Source organism: Brachyhypopomus gauderio, chromosome 19 (assembly GCF_052324685.1).
Source record: "Brachyhypopomus gauderio isolate BG-103 chromosome 19, BGAUD_0.2, whole genome shotgun sequence".
NCBI lineage: Eukaryota > Metazoa > Chordata > Actinopteri > Gymnotiformes > Hypopomidae > Brachyhypopomus > Brachyhypopomus gauderio.
In genome coordinates, this window is record NC_135229.1 from 13,750,538 (window position 1) to 13,767,740 (window position 17,203).

General features: G+C 50.4%; 1 protein-coding gene across 5 annotated transcripts in view; it reads left to right on the forward strand.

Annotated features, from left to right (window-relative positions):
* The window catches only part of LOC143483040 (sickle tail protein), a 61,179-nt gene extending 45,967 nt beyond the window's left edge, over nucleotides 1-15,212 (forward strand). For all 5 annotated transcript variants that reach the window (XM_076981717.1, XM_076981718.1, XM_076981720.1 and 2 more), the window contains 15 exons: nucleotides 2,593-3,368; nucleotides 3,940-4,044; nucleotides 4,362-4,405; nucleotides 4,651-4,817; nucleotides 5,461-5,636; nucleotides 7,500-7,624; nucleotides 8,010-8,157; nucleotides 8,438-8,813; nucleotides 9,007-9,193; nucleotides 9,878-10,110; nucleotides 10,451-10,603; nucleotides 11,298-11,417; nucleotides 12,412-12,474; nucleotides 12,560-14,089; nucleotides 14,503-15,212. In XM_076981717.1, coding sequence (XP_076837832.1) covers nucleotides 2,593-3,368; nucleotides 3,940-4,044; nucleotides 4,362-4,405; nucleotides 4,651-4,817; nucleotides 5,461-5,636; nucleotides 7,500-7,624; nucleotides 8,010-8,157; nucleotides 8,438-8,813; nucleotides 9,007-9,193; nucleotides 9,878-10,110; nucleotides 10,451-10,603; nucleotides 11,298-11,417; nucleotides 12,412-12,474; nucleotides 12,560-14,089; nucleotides 14,503-14,640 — 4,341 coding nt within the window. In that variant the 3' untranslated portion in view covers nucleotides 14,641-15,212. The remainder of the gene's footprint in view (nucleotides 1-2,592; nucleotides 3,369-3,939; nucleotides 4,045-4,361; nucleotides 4,406-4,650; nucleotides 4,818-5,460; nucleotides 5,637-7,499; nucleotides 7,625-8,009; nucleotides 8,158-8,437; nucleotides 8,814-9,006; nucleotides 9,194-9,877; nucleotides 10,111-10,450; nucleotides 10,604-11,297; nucleotides 11,418-12,411; nucleotides 12,475-12,559; nucleotides 14,090-14,502) is intronic.
* Nucleotides 15,213-17,203: the final 1,991 nt, after the last annotated feature.

Here is a 17,203-nt window from a genome sequence, read left to right on the forward strand (position 1 = left end):
AGCAGGTATTTGGGTATTTGCTACCTGGTGCAGACTGTGTGTTGGGGAAGTGAGACTGGTTCACACTCAGTGACCTGATCTGGTAGAGGTGAGACGCAGGACTCCTACACTCTGATACTCCCAAACCCACCATTAAAGGTTCTGCACCAAGGAAAGACAACCATGCTGCTAGAGGCACATTAACCTGACCGTCTCATTTAATACTACCTGGTCTCATCACCTCTGCTTTCTTGATTATTTACACAGTAATGCAGGCACATTAAAAAAGTTCTGAAGCACATGTTAGATATGCCACAGGAATCTTTGAAGAGAGAGACCTCTGTACGTTTCAGAACTTATGCAATTTCTGTTCGTTTGGGCACAGAGGCCGCTGTGGATCATGAGACATTCTGTAGTTCACGATCTACAGAACCTGTAGTTCTAGATATAGAAAAAATATTAACGGCTTACATTTATGAAAAAAGAGAGAAGATGAATATTTGAACTAGTTTTGTCCAGACGAGTACAATCTGCTGTAATATTGCTGGGATTATCCGAGGATCCAGAGATGTGCTGGTCTGGTTTGATGTTGGCGGTGACGGTCAGGCCACGGTCTTCTGGCTAACAGCTGTGGTGCGGACGGTGCTGAGACTCTCTGATCTTCAGGTTCTCCAGGAACTCTCCTGACACGTGTTTCCAATTCAGCTGCTCACAAACAGCAAGCTGTATTTTCTCCCCCCCCCCCCCCTCGCAGTTATGCTGAAGCACCTGTTCAAAGGCCCGGCGGACAACACACATGCCTGGGCAGCGTTACAGGAGCGTAAACCGCTGCTTGGCGTGCTGTCATCAGCCGTGGTGACCTTACGCCATTCCTGGTACCGGTGTCATGAGCCATTCGCGTTCCTGAAGTGAGAGTGAGATCAGAGCCCTGATAGGAACCTGATAAACAAACTTATTTGTCAATCACTGTGTGAAGGTGTGAGAAGACCGGCGTGTGCCAACAAGCTCGCTAATGTCACGCACCTGTTTGCTATGAAATCACCCAGTTGCGTTTTGTCTTTTCACAGGTTACCTGTGGGTTAAAGAGCTCAATAGGCCGTTGACAAGTCAGTCCGTAGGCAGTAATGTTCACAGGTGCTGTAGTCTCTTCCTGAGTGCTGAGATGTTGACGGTGCTGCTGACTTCGCGTGTAAACCCACGTCTAGCTGCCCGTGGTCGCATGAGAAAACCAGAGTGAACAACTTCGTATTTCACTTTGTAGTTTAAGCAAATGTGTAGGTGCACCTGTTCAAACATGCCTCCCCTACTGAGAGGGACAGGTAAGCAGGCTAAAGGAGTCTCGTCTGCTTAGCCACACCCCCTGCCCCGCCTTCATCTTTGGGCAAGGCGATGTTTTAAGTGGGCGGAGCCTGAGGGGTCTGGGTGGAGTCCAGGTCAAAGCCAGGGCCTCTCCTCGCAGGCCACCGTCTGTCCAGCTAATGTTATTATTAATATTCATGGTTAGAGTAATGAACGAAGCCGCGTAGCCGTGTCACTAATATGTCACTGCTTACAGCTTCCTGCTACAACATTTTGTTATGCTTCTTGCAAAAACGTTGGTATGGCTGACAGCATTAGGGAGCCTGTCAGGTTTTGACCGAGTGCTCTTCCTTCTGTTTCGCTAATGGCGAAGGTGGTGACGGATTGAGTGCCGAATCAGCTGCGGGCGTTCTCTCTCTCTCTCTCTCTCTCTCTCTCTCTCTCTCTTTCTCTCCCTCTCCCTTTCTCTCCCTCTCTCTCTCCCTCCCTCTCCCCTCTCTCTCTCTCTTCTCTCTTTCCCTTTCTCTCCTCTCCCTCTCTCTCCCTCCCTCTCCTCTCCCTCTCTCTCCCTCTCTCTCTCCCTCCCTCTCCCTCTCTCTCTCTCTCTTCTCTCTTTCCCTTTCTCTCCTCTCCCTCTCTCTCCCTCTCCCTCCCTCTCTCCCCCTCTCCCTCCCTCCCTCTCTCTCTCCCTCCCTCACTCTCTCCCTCTCTCTCCCTCCCTCCCTCTCTCTCTCTCCTGCTGGAGCGTGCCCCGTTGTGTGAGGGCAGGTCCAGGCAGGGCTACACCAGTGCCAACTGCTCCACTCAAAGCCCTTTGTTCCATTTTCACACTGCCATTATATTAGAGCCTTAATCACACCAACAGTCACACAAGCTGATGATTCATTTATGTCTGGAGTTTTGGTTTCTTTCGTGAAATACAAAAACAACTCTTTCTGAACAGCTTCGTCTTATAACACCACAAACCTATGAAGACGTTTCACTAGTTGTACAGTAATTCCACGATAAGGCCATTAAAATCAGTTTGTTGGATGCTTGATCTTTGCAACACTAATGTTTTTTTCCAGTATAGAGCTGTGGACATAAACACACTTTATTTTTTCAGGGAATCTCTCTCCAATTAATAAATTAAAGGAAAACAATGAATTCAAATTACAGTATAAAAAATTATTTCCTATATCCTAACAAAGTCAAATCACAAATGTACAACCCTTACAGTACTGACCCTAATTTCTAAAGACCATAACGTCTTTCAAAAGAACCGTTAAATATCTAAATTGTATAAATCATTAACAGTCCACTGTGTGTTTTCAGCTCCCCCGTTACAGCGCTAGACAGCAGGCGGGCGGTCAGAACATGCTCCACACGCTGCCCCCGCCCCACAGTCCGGTCCGCGGTCTCAAGGGCTCCCTGTCTCCGCCCAGCGGACGCTCCGTGCCTCCGTCACCCTCTCGCTTCCCGTACGGGATGGCGCTGCCCGCCGGTGCCACCTTGCCCCGCGAGCGCCAGTCCAGCGTGCCCGGCACCCGCTCCGCCCCCCCGTGCACCAGCGCCATCCTGGAGAGGAGGGACGTGAAGCCCGACGAAGACCTGGGCGGCCGAGCCGCGCCGCTGTACGCCGACCCCTACGCCCTGGCCGAGGCCCGGCTGAGCGTGGCGTCCTCCCAGGGCACCCACGCCAGCGACGCGCCCGACGGGCAGGTGTTTCTCCAGCGTCGCCCGCACGCCAAGTCCCTCGGTTCCTACGCCGAAGTCTCCGAACCCCAGCACTCCCTCTACAGGCAGAGGTCCCGCAAATACTCCGAGAACCCGCACGTCCCGCTGGGCTCCAAGACCCCGCCCTCTTCCCCTCAGAGGGTGGGTGAGGTCAGAATGATTGACGTCCACCCGTCCCAGAATGCCCACATGTTGGCGCAGGGAGCGGAGAGGTCACTGCATGCGCGTAGATCCTTCCGGAAGGACAGCAACGGCACCCTGGAGGTGGTGGGCAGGATGAGGGGGACCGTGGCCTCCCCTGTGTTCGTTGACCTTCCCCACGGTCACGCAGACAGGCCATTTCAAGGGATCATAGCAACAGCAGGTCCTCAGGGGTAAGTCTGAATTTCATATATGCATCTCCATGTTTGTTTTAAAACCATGCATGAACAGAACTGTTGCATGTGCACGGTTACGCCTGTTTTGGGCTCCCTGAAAGGTTCAGAACTGCTTAACCACATCTGAACTCATTCGTGAAAACCTGACTTTTATACAGCAGTTAAGACCCGTTGCCTCTCACCGACGCCCCGGCCGACGTGGGCCGTGATTGGCTTTGCGTTTCGCATGTCGGACAGCACCGGGCCAAAACGCGCCCTCGTTTGACCCCTCCCTCCAGAGGGACGGAGCTGAGCTCAGTGTCGCGGGGGGCCCGGCTGCCCCACGGACCTGAACCCGGCACTGCTGACCTGTGCTGCTTCTGACGCCCACATCGTAGTTAAACAACATCCCGCCCTGCTATTGTAACCTCTCCGTATTGTGAATACGCTCGAATGTAATCGAGAGCCATTGACGCGGACTATTGTTGCTTTCACCCCTCGAGCGATCTGGTGTATTTTTAGCGGGAGAACGTATGTAGCCCTAATGCCAGTGTACCGCCAAAATGAACCTTTTGTCTCTTTTCTTCAGCGAGCGTATGAAGGCTATGGAGCAGCAGATAGCTAGTCTGACTGGTCTTGTACAGCATGCACTTTTTAAAGGGACAAATACCAGTGGTGTCAAAGAGAACGGCAGGTAAGATGTAGTAAGGGGGCGACTCGATACCAGCAGTGAAACACAGACTAGAGCAGATGATCCAGAAACCCACTGATAGTTCACAGAGAGAAAAGCCCTGAACGCCATTGCCAGCGCTGAGCAAATCAAGCTGAGCTTATAAACTTGTGAGTTGGCAATGGAGTAACGCTGCATTATACGGCATGATTCAAGGATTTGTTTGGGGTTTTTTTCCCCATACAAGCCTAAACCTGTGAGCTTTACTTGGGACAATAACAAGGTGGATGAAACTGCGTCAGGTTGTGCATCTAACCAACGCTAAACATCTCTGATTTCAGTGAGAAAGTCTCTGAACCCCTGGCTCTCGGGACAACCAGCGGTGGTTAGTATGTCTTCCATTCAAACACCCGAGTGGGGATTAATTAATAAGTGTATTAATTAACTTACTAAGATTAATTATAAGGCGCTCAGTCTTCCCTCAAGTATTTCTAATCAGCTTAAAAATTTTTGAGTCGTTCATTTGATGTGGTCATCAAAAGTAAAGTGTGCAATGGAGACATTGTTCACATAGTCCTAGGCCAGATGGACAATTCCCAGTGGCTGTTTGACCGTGTGTTTGCTCTGCAGGAGTGTCCCCCATGGCTGGGTCTAAGAGCCCTGTCCTCCAGGCCCATCCCCTGGCCAGGGCCTTTCCTCCTGGGTCTGGTGACCCGGCCCTTGGCCCTCTCCTCTGCACCTTCAAGAGGAATGTCTCCAACCTCCGCATGGAGCTGCAGCAGCTCAGACAGACACAGGTAAGCCCCTCCCTCTTCAAGCCCCTCCCTCTTCAAGCCCCTCCCACTTCAAGCCCCTCCCTCTTGTGTTTTTCAAATCACAGTAAATTCATCCACCAGACATTTTATTAAGTAAACCACTTCAAAGTGTACAGTTGTAGACTATAGACCTTCAATTGACGCGCTTTAGCCCTTGATCGGCGATCAGTTCCTGGCCACAGGATTGCAGGTGCTGGGTATTTTTTAGGCGAGGCCCCACTCTCAACCCAGCTGTAACGTTGGGACATGGAGAAACCTGTTTGAGCCTGAAACAATACACACGCACCTATCGGATTGGTGTACCTGGTAGTGGGTTACAGTACAGTGGGTGGTGAGTGTGATCAGGGGAGCTGGTGCAGGATCAACTCTACATCAGTACAGAGACGCTCAAGAAAAGAAAAAAAGGACCAAAAAAACCACTTCAGGCAGGTCAGAACGGGCTTGTTCGAGCTGATCTTGCAGAGTATGTGCAACAGCTGAATATGACAGCCAAGGGCATTATATCACAATAGAAACGCAACTCCACCAGAAGCCCTCCACAGAGCCGGGTCGGAAAAGCCCAGGACTTCCCCCCGTGTGCCAGAACAACCGTGTGCGGTGCATCAGACGTGTTTGGTGTCCTCAGGTGCAGAACCAGGAGGTGGTGAGGGAGATGCTGCAGCAGACGGAGGTGGTGCTGACGGAGAGGGTGGGTGAGCAGCTCCGTCTGCTGGACGACCCCGTGCAGAAGCAGAGGAAGCAGGTGGAGCAGGAAAGACACAGATACGTTTCCATGGAGGAGAAGCTGCTGCTTCAGCTGGGGTAAGGCAGCCCACACCGGGGGCTTCCCTGTGCCTCTCTGACCTTCTCTGACCTTCCCTGAGCCTCCCTGACTTTCCTTGACCTTTCCCAACCTTCCCTGAGCCTCCCTGACCTTCCCTGAGCCTCCCTGACCTTTCCCGACCTTCCCTGTGATTTCCTGACCTTCCCTGAGCCTCCCTGACCTTCCCTGACCTTTCCCGACCTTCCCTGAGCCTCCCTGACCTTCCCTGACCTTTCCTGACCTTCCCTGAGATTCCCCAAGCTTCTCCGAGCTCAGGGCCTGCCCAACATGTCCTCCAGGGCTGGACTGGGTCACATCCAGGCAAGAAGCTGCTCATATCCTGGATGTTAGGAGGTCTGTAAAATGTTGTGAACATGCCAGTGTTTGGTGTTTATCACTCCTATGACTACAGCAGCAGATAATAACTGTGTTCCTGGGTTGCTGTTGTCACCACTGCTCCATTGTCCATTTGTGCCATTTGTGTAAATCCTTTATGGCCTGGATGTGGTTATAGCAGCGTGGACAGGTAGAGTTGTCGAGATCAGGCTACACGTATGAGAATGTGGAGAAGAACATTATTGACCTTAAAAAAACCATGGGCCAAATTTAATCCCAAATCAAAACCGATGTGCAGGTTTATTCATTACAGCCCTGTAGCTGCAGTCAGCACTGTATACAATGGCCCAAATACTCCCGAGTCATGTTTTTTCTCTTCTTCAAGAATCACCCATCAAATCATCTATTTTTAACTCACTCATAGATATCTATAACAATAAATACGTATGTTGTAGCGCAAATTTATTTATTTGCTAATAAAATCCTTTAAAGAAAATTACGAAGTTGCAAGTGAGTAAGAAGAGCTCCTTCTGTGCCAGTATTCACGACACACAGGGCCGATTGTGCAACTAGGCTACGTGTGCCTGAAAATCAAATAAGTAGGATATGTTGTTGTGTCTGGGAGTGCCCTGTGGACTCCCCTCAGGCCTCCAGATCCCCAGCTAAATCAGGTGCAACAGGTATCGTTTTCTCCCTCACACGCACGCAGACACACACGCACACTCCCGAGCGCTGGGCTCAGTGTACACACAGGCGAGCGGCTCCCTGCCGCGCTCCCCCTTAGCCTGACGTCTCACGCAGGACGTGTCCAGGAGCTCCGGTCTTTACCCAGCTGCCCTTACAGCAGGACACGTCCCACACCGAGCCGCGTAGAGCTCATGTTTCTGGGAAGGGTTGGGTCCTCTTCCAGTCATTTTCCCTCCTAAGTTCACCCTTCGGTTTTCCACACCCAGAGTCTTTCTCTCTCTTTCTCTCTCTCTCTCGCTCTCTCTCTCTGTATTTCTCTCTTTTTCTCTCTCTCAAGACCATCAGCAAACATTCTCCGAGCGTGTCAAACAGGTTTCAGCTCAAAGGATTTCACTCTCTTGACTCTCTCAACACACGGTCTCAGCTTTCTGAAAAACCTGTGAAGTGATATTTGGGCAGTGCGGGCAAAGTTGAACTTTTGACATATGCTCAGCATAGAGTCTGCTGTCCACCCCTGCATGAGAGCTACACTGCCATAAAAAGGTATTGCAACAGTAGGTGATGTAGCTCCATTATGTATGAAGCTTTTTACTGGGGTTATTTTCCCAGTCCTTGTGATGAAGGCCTCTGTGGCTTTGTGTGGAAAGACATTCAGTTTGCGTCCGTCTGACCGCTTTGTTAAGAATAGTAATGAGGATGAAGTTTGCCTCTACAATCTCAAAAGTTTGCAGTTGGTCTGTTCTTAGTGGTCTTTTAGACAATGTGTAGACAAAGTGAGGAGTTGACCGAAAGATCTGAAGCTAGAATTAAGCCCCGCCCACTCTATTGTTACATCACAGAGAACTGGAGAATCATGTGGAGAGACTGAAGAACGACTCAGCTCAGCAGCCAATCGCCTTGCGGGACGTGGAGGAGGGGGCTGTCACTCTGAGGACGGTGGGGGAGACTCTTGCTGCACTGAAAGGTGAGCTTTTATAGTAAACTTAATTCATTAAGATCTTAAGACAGAGCAGTCATCTGAAGTCTGTAGTTCAGGAAGTACTTCAAAACACATGGGGCAAATTTGGTTGAGTTTGTTGATTAGCTAGCTAATGTTGCTAGTGATATAGCTACTGTTATTATTGCTCATTATATCTTCCATCTAATGACAATGATAAGTGAAGTAATTGAAAAGTGAATTCAAATTCCTATTTCCCTATCTGGACTTACCTCATAATAAAAATAGATTTGAAGATAGGAGAGCTGAAACAAGCCTGTGCAGTCAGCTTGAATGGTCATGCCCGCATGTGCGTGTGTGTGTGTGTGTGTGTGTGTGTGCTTGTGCGTGCCTGCGTGTGTGTGTGTCTCAGGAGAGTTTCCAGCCCTGCAGCTAAAGATGCGCTCCGTGTTGCGGGTGGAGGTGGAGGCCGTACGCTTCCTCAAGGAGGAGCCACACAAGATGGACGCCACGCTGAAGAGGGTCAAAGCCCTGACCGACACCTTGAGTAGCCTCCGCAGGTCAGCACACCTCACACACACACACACACACACACACACGCGTGTCCCTCTTCATCTCACTGCCAGGGTTGTGATTCCACCAGCTCTTTGATTCTAATTGAAGTACTCCAGGCACTTATAATTTCCAGGTACCTACATGATTAAAAAGGGATTAAAAGAGTCCAATACCTCTGAGCTATTTACATTTGCAGAAGCTTTAAGGATTATGTTAAAACCGTTCTTTCAGGGTATAAATATGTTGTAAGTATGTGTGTAGCTCACGGCACTGTGTGATCCGCAGGTGTGCTTCAGAAGGCCACGCCTTCGTTGACCTGCCTGCCCCCGTGAACCTCACGCCAGCCAAGGAGTCGGACCCCCCTGACGTGTGGCGTGACTCGCCCAGCCCCCAGCCCTCCACTCCTGCCCGCACCGAGCTCAAGCCCTCCTCTCCTGTGGTGGTGCACCAGGCCTGCAGCTCCCCCGTCTCCCTGCAGCCCTCGCAGCAGTCGGTCGGCCTGAGCCTCCACCCCAGCCCCCCACTGAGCCCCTCCAGCAGCGAGGACAGCGCCGCCCTACAGGAGAACAAAGGCCCTGCGGTCCAGGAGAGGGTGAAGAGTCGCGGCTCTCTCACGTCGGGTCTGCGACGGCACGATGAGATTCGCTCAGGCAAAAGTGAAGTGAGTCACATTCTACCATCAGGCAACACGATTGTTTACTTCGATTAATAATCTTTTTAATCAAAATAATAATTTGACCTTTTTGAATTTACATTTTCTATCTGACTGTCCTCGGCCGTTTCCCCGAGCTTGAGCACGATGTCTGACAGTGTTGTGACAGCGGCACTGACTGTCTGTGGGGCGGCTGTTGCAGGAGCGGGTGGAGCGGGCGGAGGAGGACGTGGGGGCGCAGATGGAGAGGAAGCTGCGTCAGGCCCAAACCCGCCTGATGGAGTCCATACCTGACCTGGAGGTGACCCAGGAGGAGAGCAGCTCCCCGCCCCCAGCCACCTGCCTGCCTGACCAGGCAAACCCCTCCCAACCTTCACCTCCACTCCCAGGTACACCCACCCACGGGACACGCCCACCCACGGGACACGCCCACCGCTGGAGTAACGATGCATGCGTTTCGGTTCGTTTTACTTTCGCAGGGTGTTTTTATTTCACTGTTGTCTGTGAAAGAGTCAGTATTAAAGGAATATTTCAGCATTTTTTAGTCAGACAAAATGATTTTCTCAATTTTTTTTCACATTTTGTCTCTCATAGTTGAGGTCTACTTATGATGTCAATTACAGGCCTCTCTCATCTTTTTAAGTGGGAGAACTTGCACAATTGGTGACTGACTAAATACTTATTTTCCCCACTGTATGTCACACTTGTTTCCCAAGGGAAGCTGATCTCTTTCTCAAAACCAACCTACAGGCTTCCGTTATGATTATAGAGAAATACATCCACATTGTAAAATATTTGGTAACCAACGATGTGCTGCAGATACAGTGAATAGAAACTGAGTTGAAAAATTCTGCAATATTCCTTTAAGGGAGAAAATTTCACTGTTCTGCTGTACAGCAACTTTTATAGCAAGAATCAGTTTGACCATGTGAGATATTGTTCATAGTTTTGCCATCGGGGAAAACCCACCACAGCACACGTATTTGGGTCATATATTCCACAACAGCTACCTGACAGCTTCTCCGTGCATTCACGCACGCGCCTTATTCGTTTCTGTTTGTCTCTTCAAACAGACGCAGCCACCCTAGCAGAACCTGTAGCGGACAAACCAGTCCAGATTAGTGCGGAGAGAGGGCCAAACACCCATGTGGAGAAGCCTCACCTGGTGAAGTCCAGCCCAGAGACAGCCATCAAGTCCCCACCTCCACCCCCACCACGCAGGCTCCACCCTTCAGCCCCCGGGGTCACGACCGGACGCTCCGGAGAGGTTATCTACACCGCTCGCAAAGAACCCCCCCCTGTTCAGGTACACACCACACTGTGTGTTTGGGGAGGGGTCATGTGTGTATGATTATGCACTTTAGACCTAGTTGAACAACATTCCCAGACACCCTTATTGCTATAAAGTTTTCTCTTCTGGAACAATAGATTAGCAATACAATAAACAACCCGAGAAATGGAGCGTGTCTGCGTTGAATGTGCAAGGGCGTGTCTGTTTGCCCCTTTTGTTCCTGAACTGTCCTGATGGGTTCTGGCTCCCGTTTATGAAGTGTGTGATGATACTGGTTGTGAGCTTCTGGCTGGATGTTTGTGGAGAGGTTGGTGGTGGTGGGGGCGGGGCACTCACGCCTGGCTGGTTCTTTTAGCAGCAGGAGGGAGAAGAGGAGGCACCACACGCCAAACCACAGCGGGTTCCCCCAGAGGTCAAACCCAAACCCCACATCTCTCCCCCCGTTAACACCTCCTCCGCTCGGGGGGAGGACCAGGGTGACAGAGATAGGATCGCACCGGACCTGCAGGTGAGCAAAACCGTGTCTCCTGCACATAACACACACACACACACACACACACACACACAAAGACTATCTCCCGGTGAGATGAATCTTCCTGAAGGAGCCCGAATGGAGGATGAAGCTTATGTAAACAAGTTAATAAAACACCCTGGACAATAAAAACACAAGTGTGGAGACTCAAGCGAGGTAAAGATGTTTTGGAAAAACACACTCGTCCTACGTCAGCCTCAGTCACACCCTTCCTGACACACACACACATACACACACACACACACACACACACCTGGGGACATCATCTGCAACACTGCCAGGCTTCTCTCTAGTTTGTGCTGGTCTGCCCTCTAGAGGTGATCAGAAACACAGCGGCGTTTCTGAGAGATCTGATGTTCATTTGTAGCAAACAATTCAGCAAATGGATCTTGTTCTGTTTTTGTTGGTGGACATTTTAGCTTTTGTTGCAGCTCAGGGGCGGTGCGCCTTGTTTATTGACTAGTCTGCTGAAAAAGGATGTTTAACCAACTGAGGCACTTACTGTTAGAAACTCCAAACACTGTTGGAAAACGCCAGTGTAGCGTATTTTCAGCCTGATCTTATTTTCAGTGTCATCTCCCAGTATGTGCACTCTTGGTCTAATATGTCTGCAGAAATGAGACTGTGATTGTGACAAACACGTTCGTGCTCTGATCCACACGCACTCCAGGTGTTTGAGAAGTGCCCTGTTAAAGATTTAGAGCCCAGATACGTTGTTGATCTGACCACCCATGAGCTCCCGGACAAAGAGCTGGAGACAAACTTCTCCTTCTCCTCGTTCGATCCAAAGGTAACAGGCGCACAATAGCACCACCTGGCTGCTTGCTGCTGTAGTGCACGTGCCTCTTTCACCACTGTTACTAACGCTCAGCCTGCATTTGACTTCAAGCACACTTGAGACTCCGCCTCCCTCACACATAGGGGTGAGGCAGGGGGAGGGGTAGGGCACACAGAGAGAGAGGTGGAGTCTAGAGGGGTAGGGTACTCAGAGAGAGAGGCGGAGTCTAGAGGGGTAAGGCACGCAGAGAGAGAGAGGCGGAGTCTAGAGGGGTAGGGTACTCAGAGAGAGAGGCGGAGTCTAGAGGGGTAGGGTACTCGGAGAGAGAGACGGAGTCTAGAGGGGTAGGGCACGTAGAGAGAGAGGCGGAGTCTAGAGGGGTAGGGCACGCAGAGAGAGAGAGGCGGAGTCTAGAGGGGTAGGGTACTCAGAGAGAGAGGCGGAGTCTAGAGGGGTAGGGCACGCAGAGAGAGAGGCGGAGTCTAGAGGTGATGCAGAGAGAGGCGGAGTCAAGAGGGTAGGGAATGGAGAGTCATGGGTGACCTTGATCTTCTGTGTTGCAGAGAAAGTGTTCTTTGCAAACATTTGTTTATAGAGCTAAAATATGGGAATGTGTAAGCTTACTGATGGGGGTGAATATATGTTGAATTGTTGCTTCAGGCTTTGCTGTCTTGCTGTGTTGATGGGCTTTCAGCGGTGGCATACGTCTGACATACGTTCTCTAGGTGCTCCTGAACGCTGGATGAAATTCACTCCTTTTGCTCACATACATCTTTCCATTAGGGCTTCTTATATTCCCTGGTGGACAACATTTGTCCATTTGCATGAGATTTGCCTCTGACATTTTTGCATGAGATTTGCCAAAGCTTAAAATTTGGAAGATGGCTTAGAATCATTTAATTAATCTAAATCATTTAATTAGATCTAGAGGAAACAGTCGTGTTTATCTGCTTTTAACTCTGACAACCCACATTGATTGAGATATTGTCCATCTTCATTCTGTTAGAACGCACCTCAGCACTGCAGCGATGGACCACAGTCTCCAAAGACCCCCAAGCCGGGCTCTGGGGTAAAACATTTTTATCTACATTTTCCCTTTTATGTTTATTTAGGTTGACTTGCATGTAATTAAAACGACCCCCTCTCCTTACCAGGTCATATATTACATCACTGGCAAGTCGAGGTCACCCAGCGACACCGCCCCAAGTGGACCCGGAGAGCAAAACCACCCAAGTGAAGGAATCATTTCTTCCTTGAAGGTGGCAGTTCTGAACCCTTCTGATCCTTCCCCATGGCCAAACGTACTAACATCACATGACTTAACTTTAGATTCCCCCACAATAGAGGAGAAACAGGAAGAGACACCCGACACAGATACGTCTGTGATTCTCACTGAGGCTCTGAAGGACGGTTGTGGGGCTGGAGATGACCCAGAAGATGATTCATCTGAGAGAGTCACAGATAGATTAGAGGACGCCATTACTGACACTGAGGTACCTCCCTGTGTTCGGGGAGAGGATCAGACCGGCTCTCAAGCGCGGCCTGAACCCCCAGAGATGTCGTCGGAGAACGGGCGGCAGGGTGAGGACCAGAACACAGAGAAGGACCAGAACACGGAGGAGAACCAGGCTGAACCGAGCCCTGACCTTCTCAGAGAGACAGGTTCGCCAGAAAACTTTGCCTTTGTGATCACTAAAACAAAAGTGCAGGCTCTGTCCACCGGAGAGTATCAGCAGCTGGTGAACTCCAAGGGTCAGGACGTGGAAACGGTCCGAGTGGGGACGGACACGGCCAACTCCTCCTCCGAGGACGGCAGGTGCGGCAAGAAGCCCGTCATCATCGTGTTCGAGGAGCCCATGGACATCCAGCAGGCCTACAAGCGCCTCTCCACCATCTTCGAGTGCGAGGAGGAGCTGGAGAGGATGATCTCAGAGCAGCGCATTGACGAGGAAGAGGAGGAAGAGGAGTCACCCTCGCAGGCGACGGAGGTGGATCAGCACAGACTTGAGAGGAACCCAGATGCCAGAGGGGATGGTGAACATCTCCCGGCCCCTGGTGAGAAGAACGCAGAGGACGGGTCCAAAGTGGAGCAGCTCAATGACGTGAAGCAGGAAGGGAAAAAGAAATTTAAGTTCCCGTTTCCCAAGAAGCAGCTGGCGGCCATTGGCCAGGCCCTCCGTACTGGGTCGAAAGCGGGCAAAAAGACCCTGCAGGTGGTGGTTTACGAGGACCAGGAGGAGGCAGACGGCACACTGAAAAGAGCAACAGAAGCCAAGAGGTTTGAGATCAGCTCAACGACGTACTCGGCCGGCTCTGCCCCTGCTGCCCCCCCTCCTGCCAACGCTGGGTCGCAGAGCCACGTCTTCAGCCCACAGTCCCCGACCAGGACCACCAACGAAATCTGCAAGAGCACGTACAAAACTCTGGACAGCCTCGAGGAGACCATTAAGCAGCTGGAAACGACCATCAGCGACATGGAGCCCGCGCTGTCACCCGAAACGTCCCGCAAAAGTCTGGAGAGCAAGACGACGACCGTGGAAACGGCGCAATGTGAGGGTAACCCCTCAGCGAGGCCGGCCCCTCTCGGGCCAAAGCCCCAGAAGCCCCCGCAGAGGAAGAAGTCCAAAGCGCTGAGCGTGCTCCCCCTTCCCCCCACCTCCCCCAGCTCCGCTACCTCTAAACAGGTCTCTACCTCCGGCACCTCCCCTCGCACCAGTGGTTGGGGCTTGGTTCCCAGGGTCCGCCGGGCTCTACCCGCTGGGCAGCAGGGCGCCCTCTGTTTTCAGCCCCGTGCGCAAGTTTCGGCTGCCATGATTTGCGGAGTCGGGTGTCTCCCCGTGTGGTCACTGTCCTCGTCTTGGGCCCCTTCGCTTTTGCTGAGCGGTGATGGTGTTCTGTGTCCAAATGGCCGTCTCTGATCTGTATGCGTGTAATGACATGTAATGTGCATGCCTTGTGGGTGGAAGTTACTTTAATGACGCATGCTCCCTGTATGTTGGGCCGAACTCTCTCAATCAGAAACCTCCGTTATTCTCACAGTTCTGTTGCTCACCTCCAGTTCACCTTTGACCCTCATGGCTTTTCTTTCCTTTTTCAGAACCCCAGCGGCGCCTCTTCCTTGAGTCGAATCACCTCTCCCAAATCTCGGGCCCAAGCTGGGACCGTGGAAAAACCCGCAAAACCCCCGAAGCTGCAGGACTCCCAGAGGCAGTTTCGACAGGTAGTTTTACTGTAGGACCTCCTCTGTGAGGGACGCCCTGGAGGCCCACAGACACACACCTGCTGTGAAGCTGTGGGGGTTCTGGTGGACCTGCGTGAAAATGCTGGGACTCTGGCTACGACTCTCATCTCATCTAAAGTTGCCACCACACGTGCCATATTACTGGCAAGGCTGTCAAAATCAGTGCACACACATTCACATTAAAAGGATCTTTGTAAACCAGAGGCGTAATCCGGGAGGCTTACATGCACAAAATGTCCTTTTTTGGAGGTATGATGCAAACTTTGTACTCCTGTGCTGTGCAAAAGTTATTTTTTTTCTTGCTGTTTTTACACATCTAACAAAAACATGCTGTTCTACGTTCCGTTTTCATTCCTCAAGGGTTTCTCTGGGTGTATTACGACATATTTATATACAGCGTTCATATTTACTTGTTCAAGTAGCCGTGTTTCCCGCCTCGACTGACATTGCGTGACTTGTGGCGTCTTTATCCGCAGGCTAACGGGCACGCTACGGCAGCTCGTGGGGTTAGTAAACGTGCTTTCCTTGCTTTACCTGCTTCTAAGATCCCGATCTTCTGTCCTAGCTGTGGGAACAGCAGCCCAGGCCCAAACCCTTCTAAGGGTCCCTCTCCCTCGACCCCGAGTCACAGCTCTGCTCCTTCCTCCAGCAAACCCGCTCGAATCCCCGCCCCGTCGGGTCGAAGGTCGCGACCCCTCCCTCTGGGCTCGGCGCCGTGCCGGCTCTTCTTCCCGTCCCTCATCTCTGCCTTTTTCCCGTCTGTCTCCTTCCTCATCGTCCTCCTCTTCCTCGTCCCAGCGTTCCCCGCGTCTCCCCTCGCCATCGGGCCTGAGTCGGGTCACCCGGGCCCGGGTCACCTCCTGCAGACCGGCGCCAGGCCCTTGAGCGTCCAGCAGCCCGCCCGCCGAGACCCCAGCGCCAGCCGCGGGCCACCAGGCCTGAGTCTCCCAGTCCCCTCCCACTCTCCGCGTGTCCAGTACAGTGTGTCAGCTGTAGTTCAGACCGCAAGATGTAACTCAACACCTCGACTAGATCTAGTGGTAGATATGGTGCTTCGAAACAGTTTTGATTTAATGTGACCGTTTGAATTGATAGTACTGGATCTAATTTCATAGAGGTGTGAGAGTTATATCATTTAAAAACACTGAATATATACATGTGTACAAAATATATATTTTGAAAATGGGAAATATATGAATATAGCATATTTTTCATCTGTTTTGTTTTAATTTGCCAAGTAGAAATTTACTATAGAAATGACTTGCGTTAACTGCTTGTTTATAAAAAAGTTAACAGCACTTAATCTGGTTAGCTTTCTCTTGGGTTCAGAACACTGCCAAGTTCACAGTGCATGACTACACACACTCACACACACACACACATCAACCCTAACAATGTTTCACGACAATACCAAAGTTATTTTGTTCATTGATTTTGTTCGTATTTGGTCATGACTACACATAACAGTAACCAAACTATGGAGTGAATGTGTGTGATCACCGTAGTCATAAGGTGTCTCCGGTAGCTTTTTTCTGTTGAAACATCGTCAAAACTGCTTGTGTAAGAATAATTACGTTTGGAAGTATTTTGATCCATCTGGCCAAAGTTTAGTCCTACGCATGCCGTTTAGATATCTCAGAGTAAACAGGAAGTAAATCCTGTACATTTTTGTTGGCTTTTGTAAAACTGTATGACGTGTTTGAAAGCTGTGGAGGAAACCCTAGACAGTGTGTGGAATAAAGGGCTGTGTGCTTGGTACTGTTGACCACGAGCCTGTATTTCTTTACACCATTTATGTAACAAAACATGTTTAAAACATGTCGATCTAGCGGACGAAAAGGGTTTAATAAATTCCTCACAGGGGAGAGCATTCCAGAGAACCTTCCAGAACATTACACCAATCATGAACAAACCGTGATGTACTCAAGGTGTTTTAGCAGAACAAAGATTTCAGGCCAGTATTGAAGATGAAACCAAAATTCCCAAACTGTGCAGCAGGGGGCAGCACTAAACTACAAGACTGAGTTAACAGCACACACCAGCAGTCTCCCACCCTGTATATCTGGGACATTTTGTCGTCTGTCCCCCCCCCAATACATATTATACTCTTCTGAACTTTATTTGAATGAAGAAACAGTAACATTTCAAATGTGTAGCATACGAATAATCATTCCAAATGGCATGTAGATACTACTGGAATAACATGGTGGTTTGACCTTTCTTGTACCCTTATACATTTTACAAATGCCACATTATGGGTACAGCATAGGAAACACTGGGCTACAGTGATGATATCAGTGTGAGCAGCTGCCACATGGCCCACTGTTATTTGAACATACTGAGCGTTCCTCACACAGCTTTAAGATACCGTGACAAATTCACATATTTAACCCTGGGAAAACAGCAAAGTCCCCGTCCCCCCATCAGTACGGGTGCCAGAGGCTTCCTGAACACCCCGCTCCCCTTTCAGACACTTTAACTAACAATTCAGAGCCACTTTATTGAGATATCAGAAGTACACTGCAGCCTGTGTCTTCTGATACGTGTCTTTAAACAA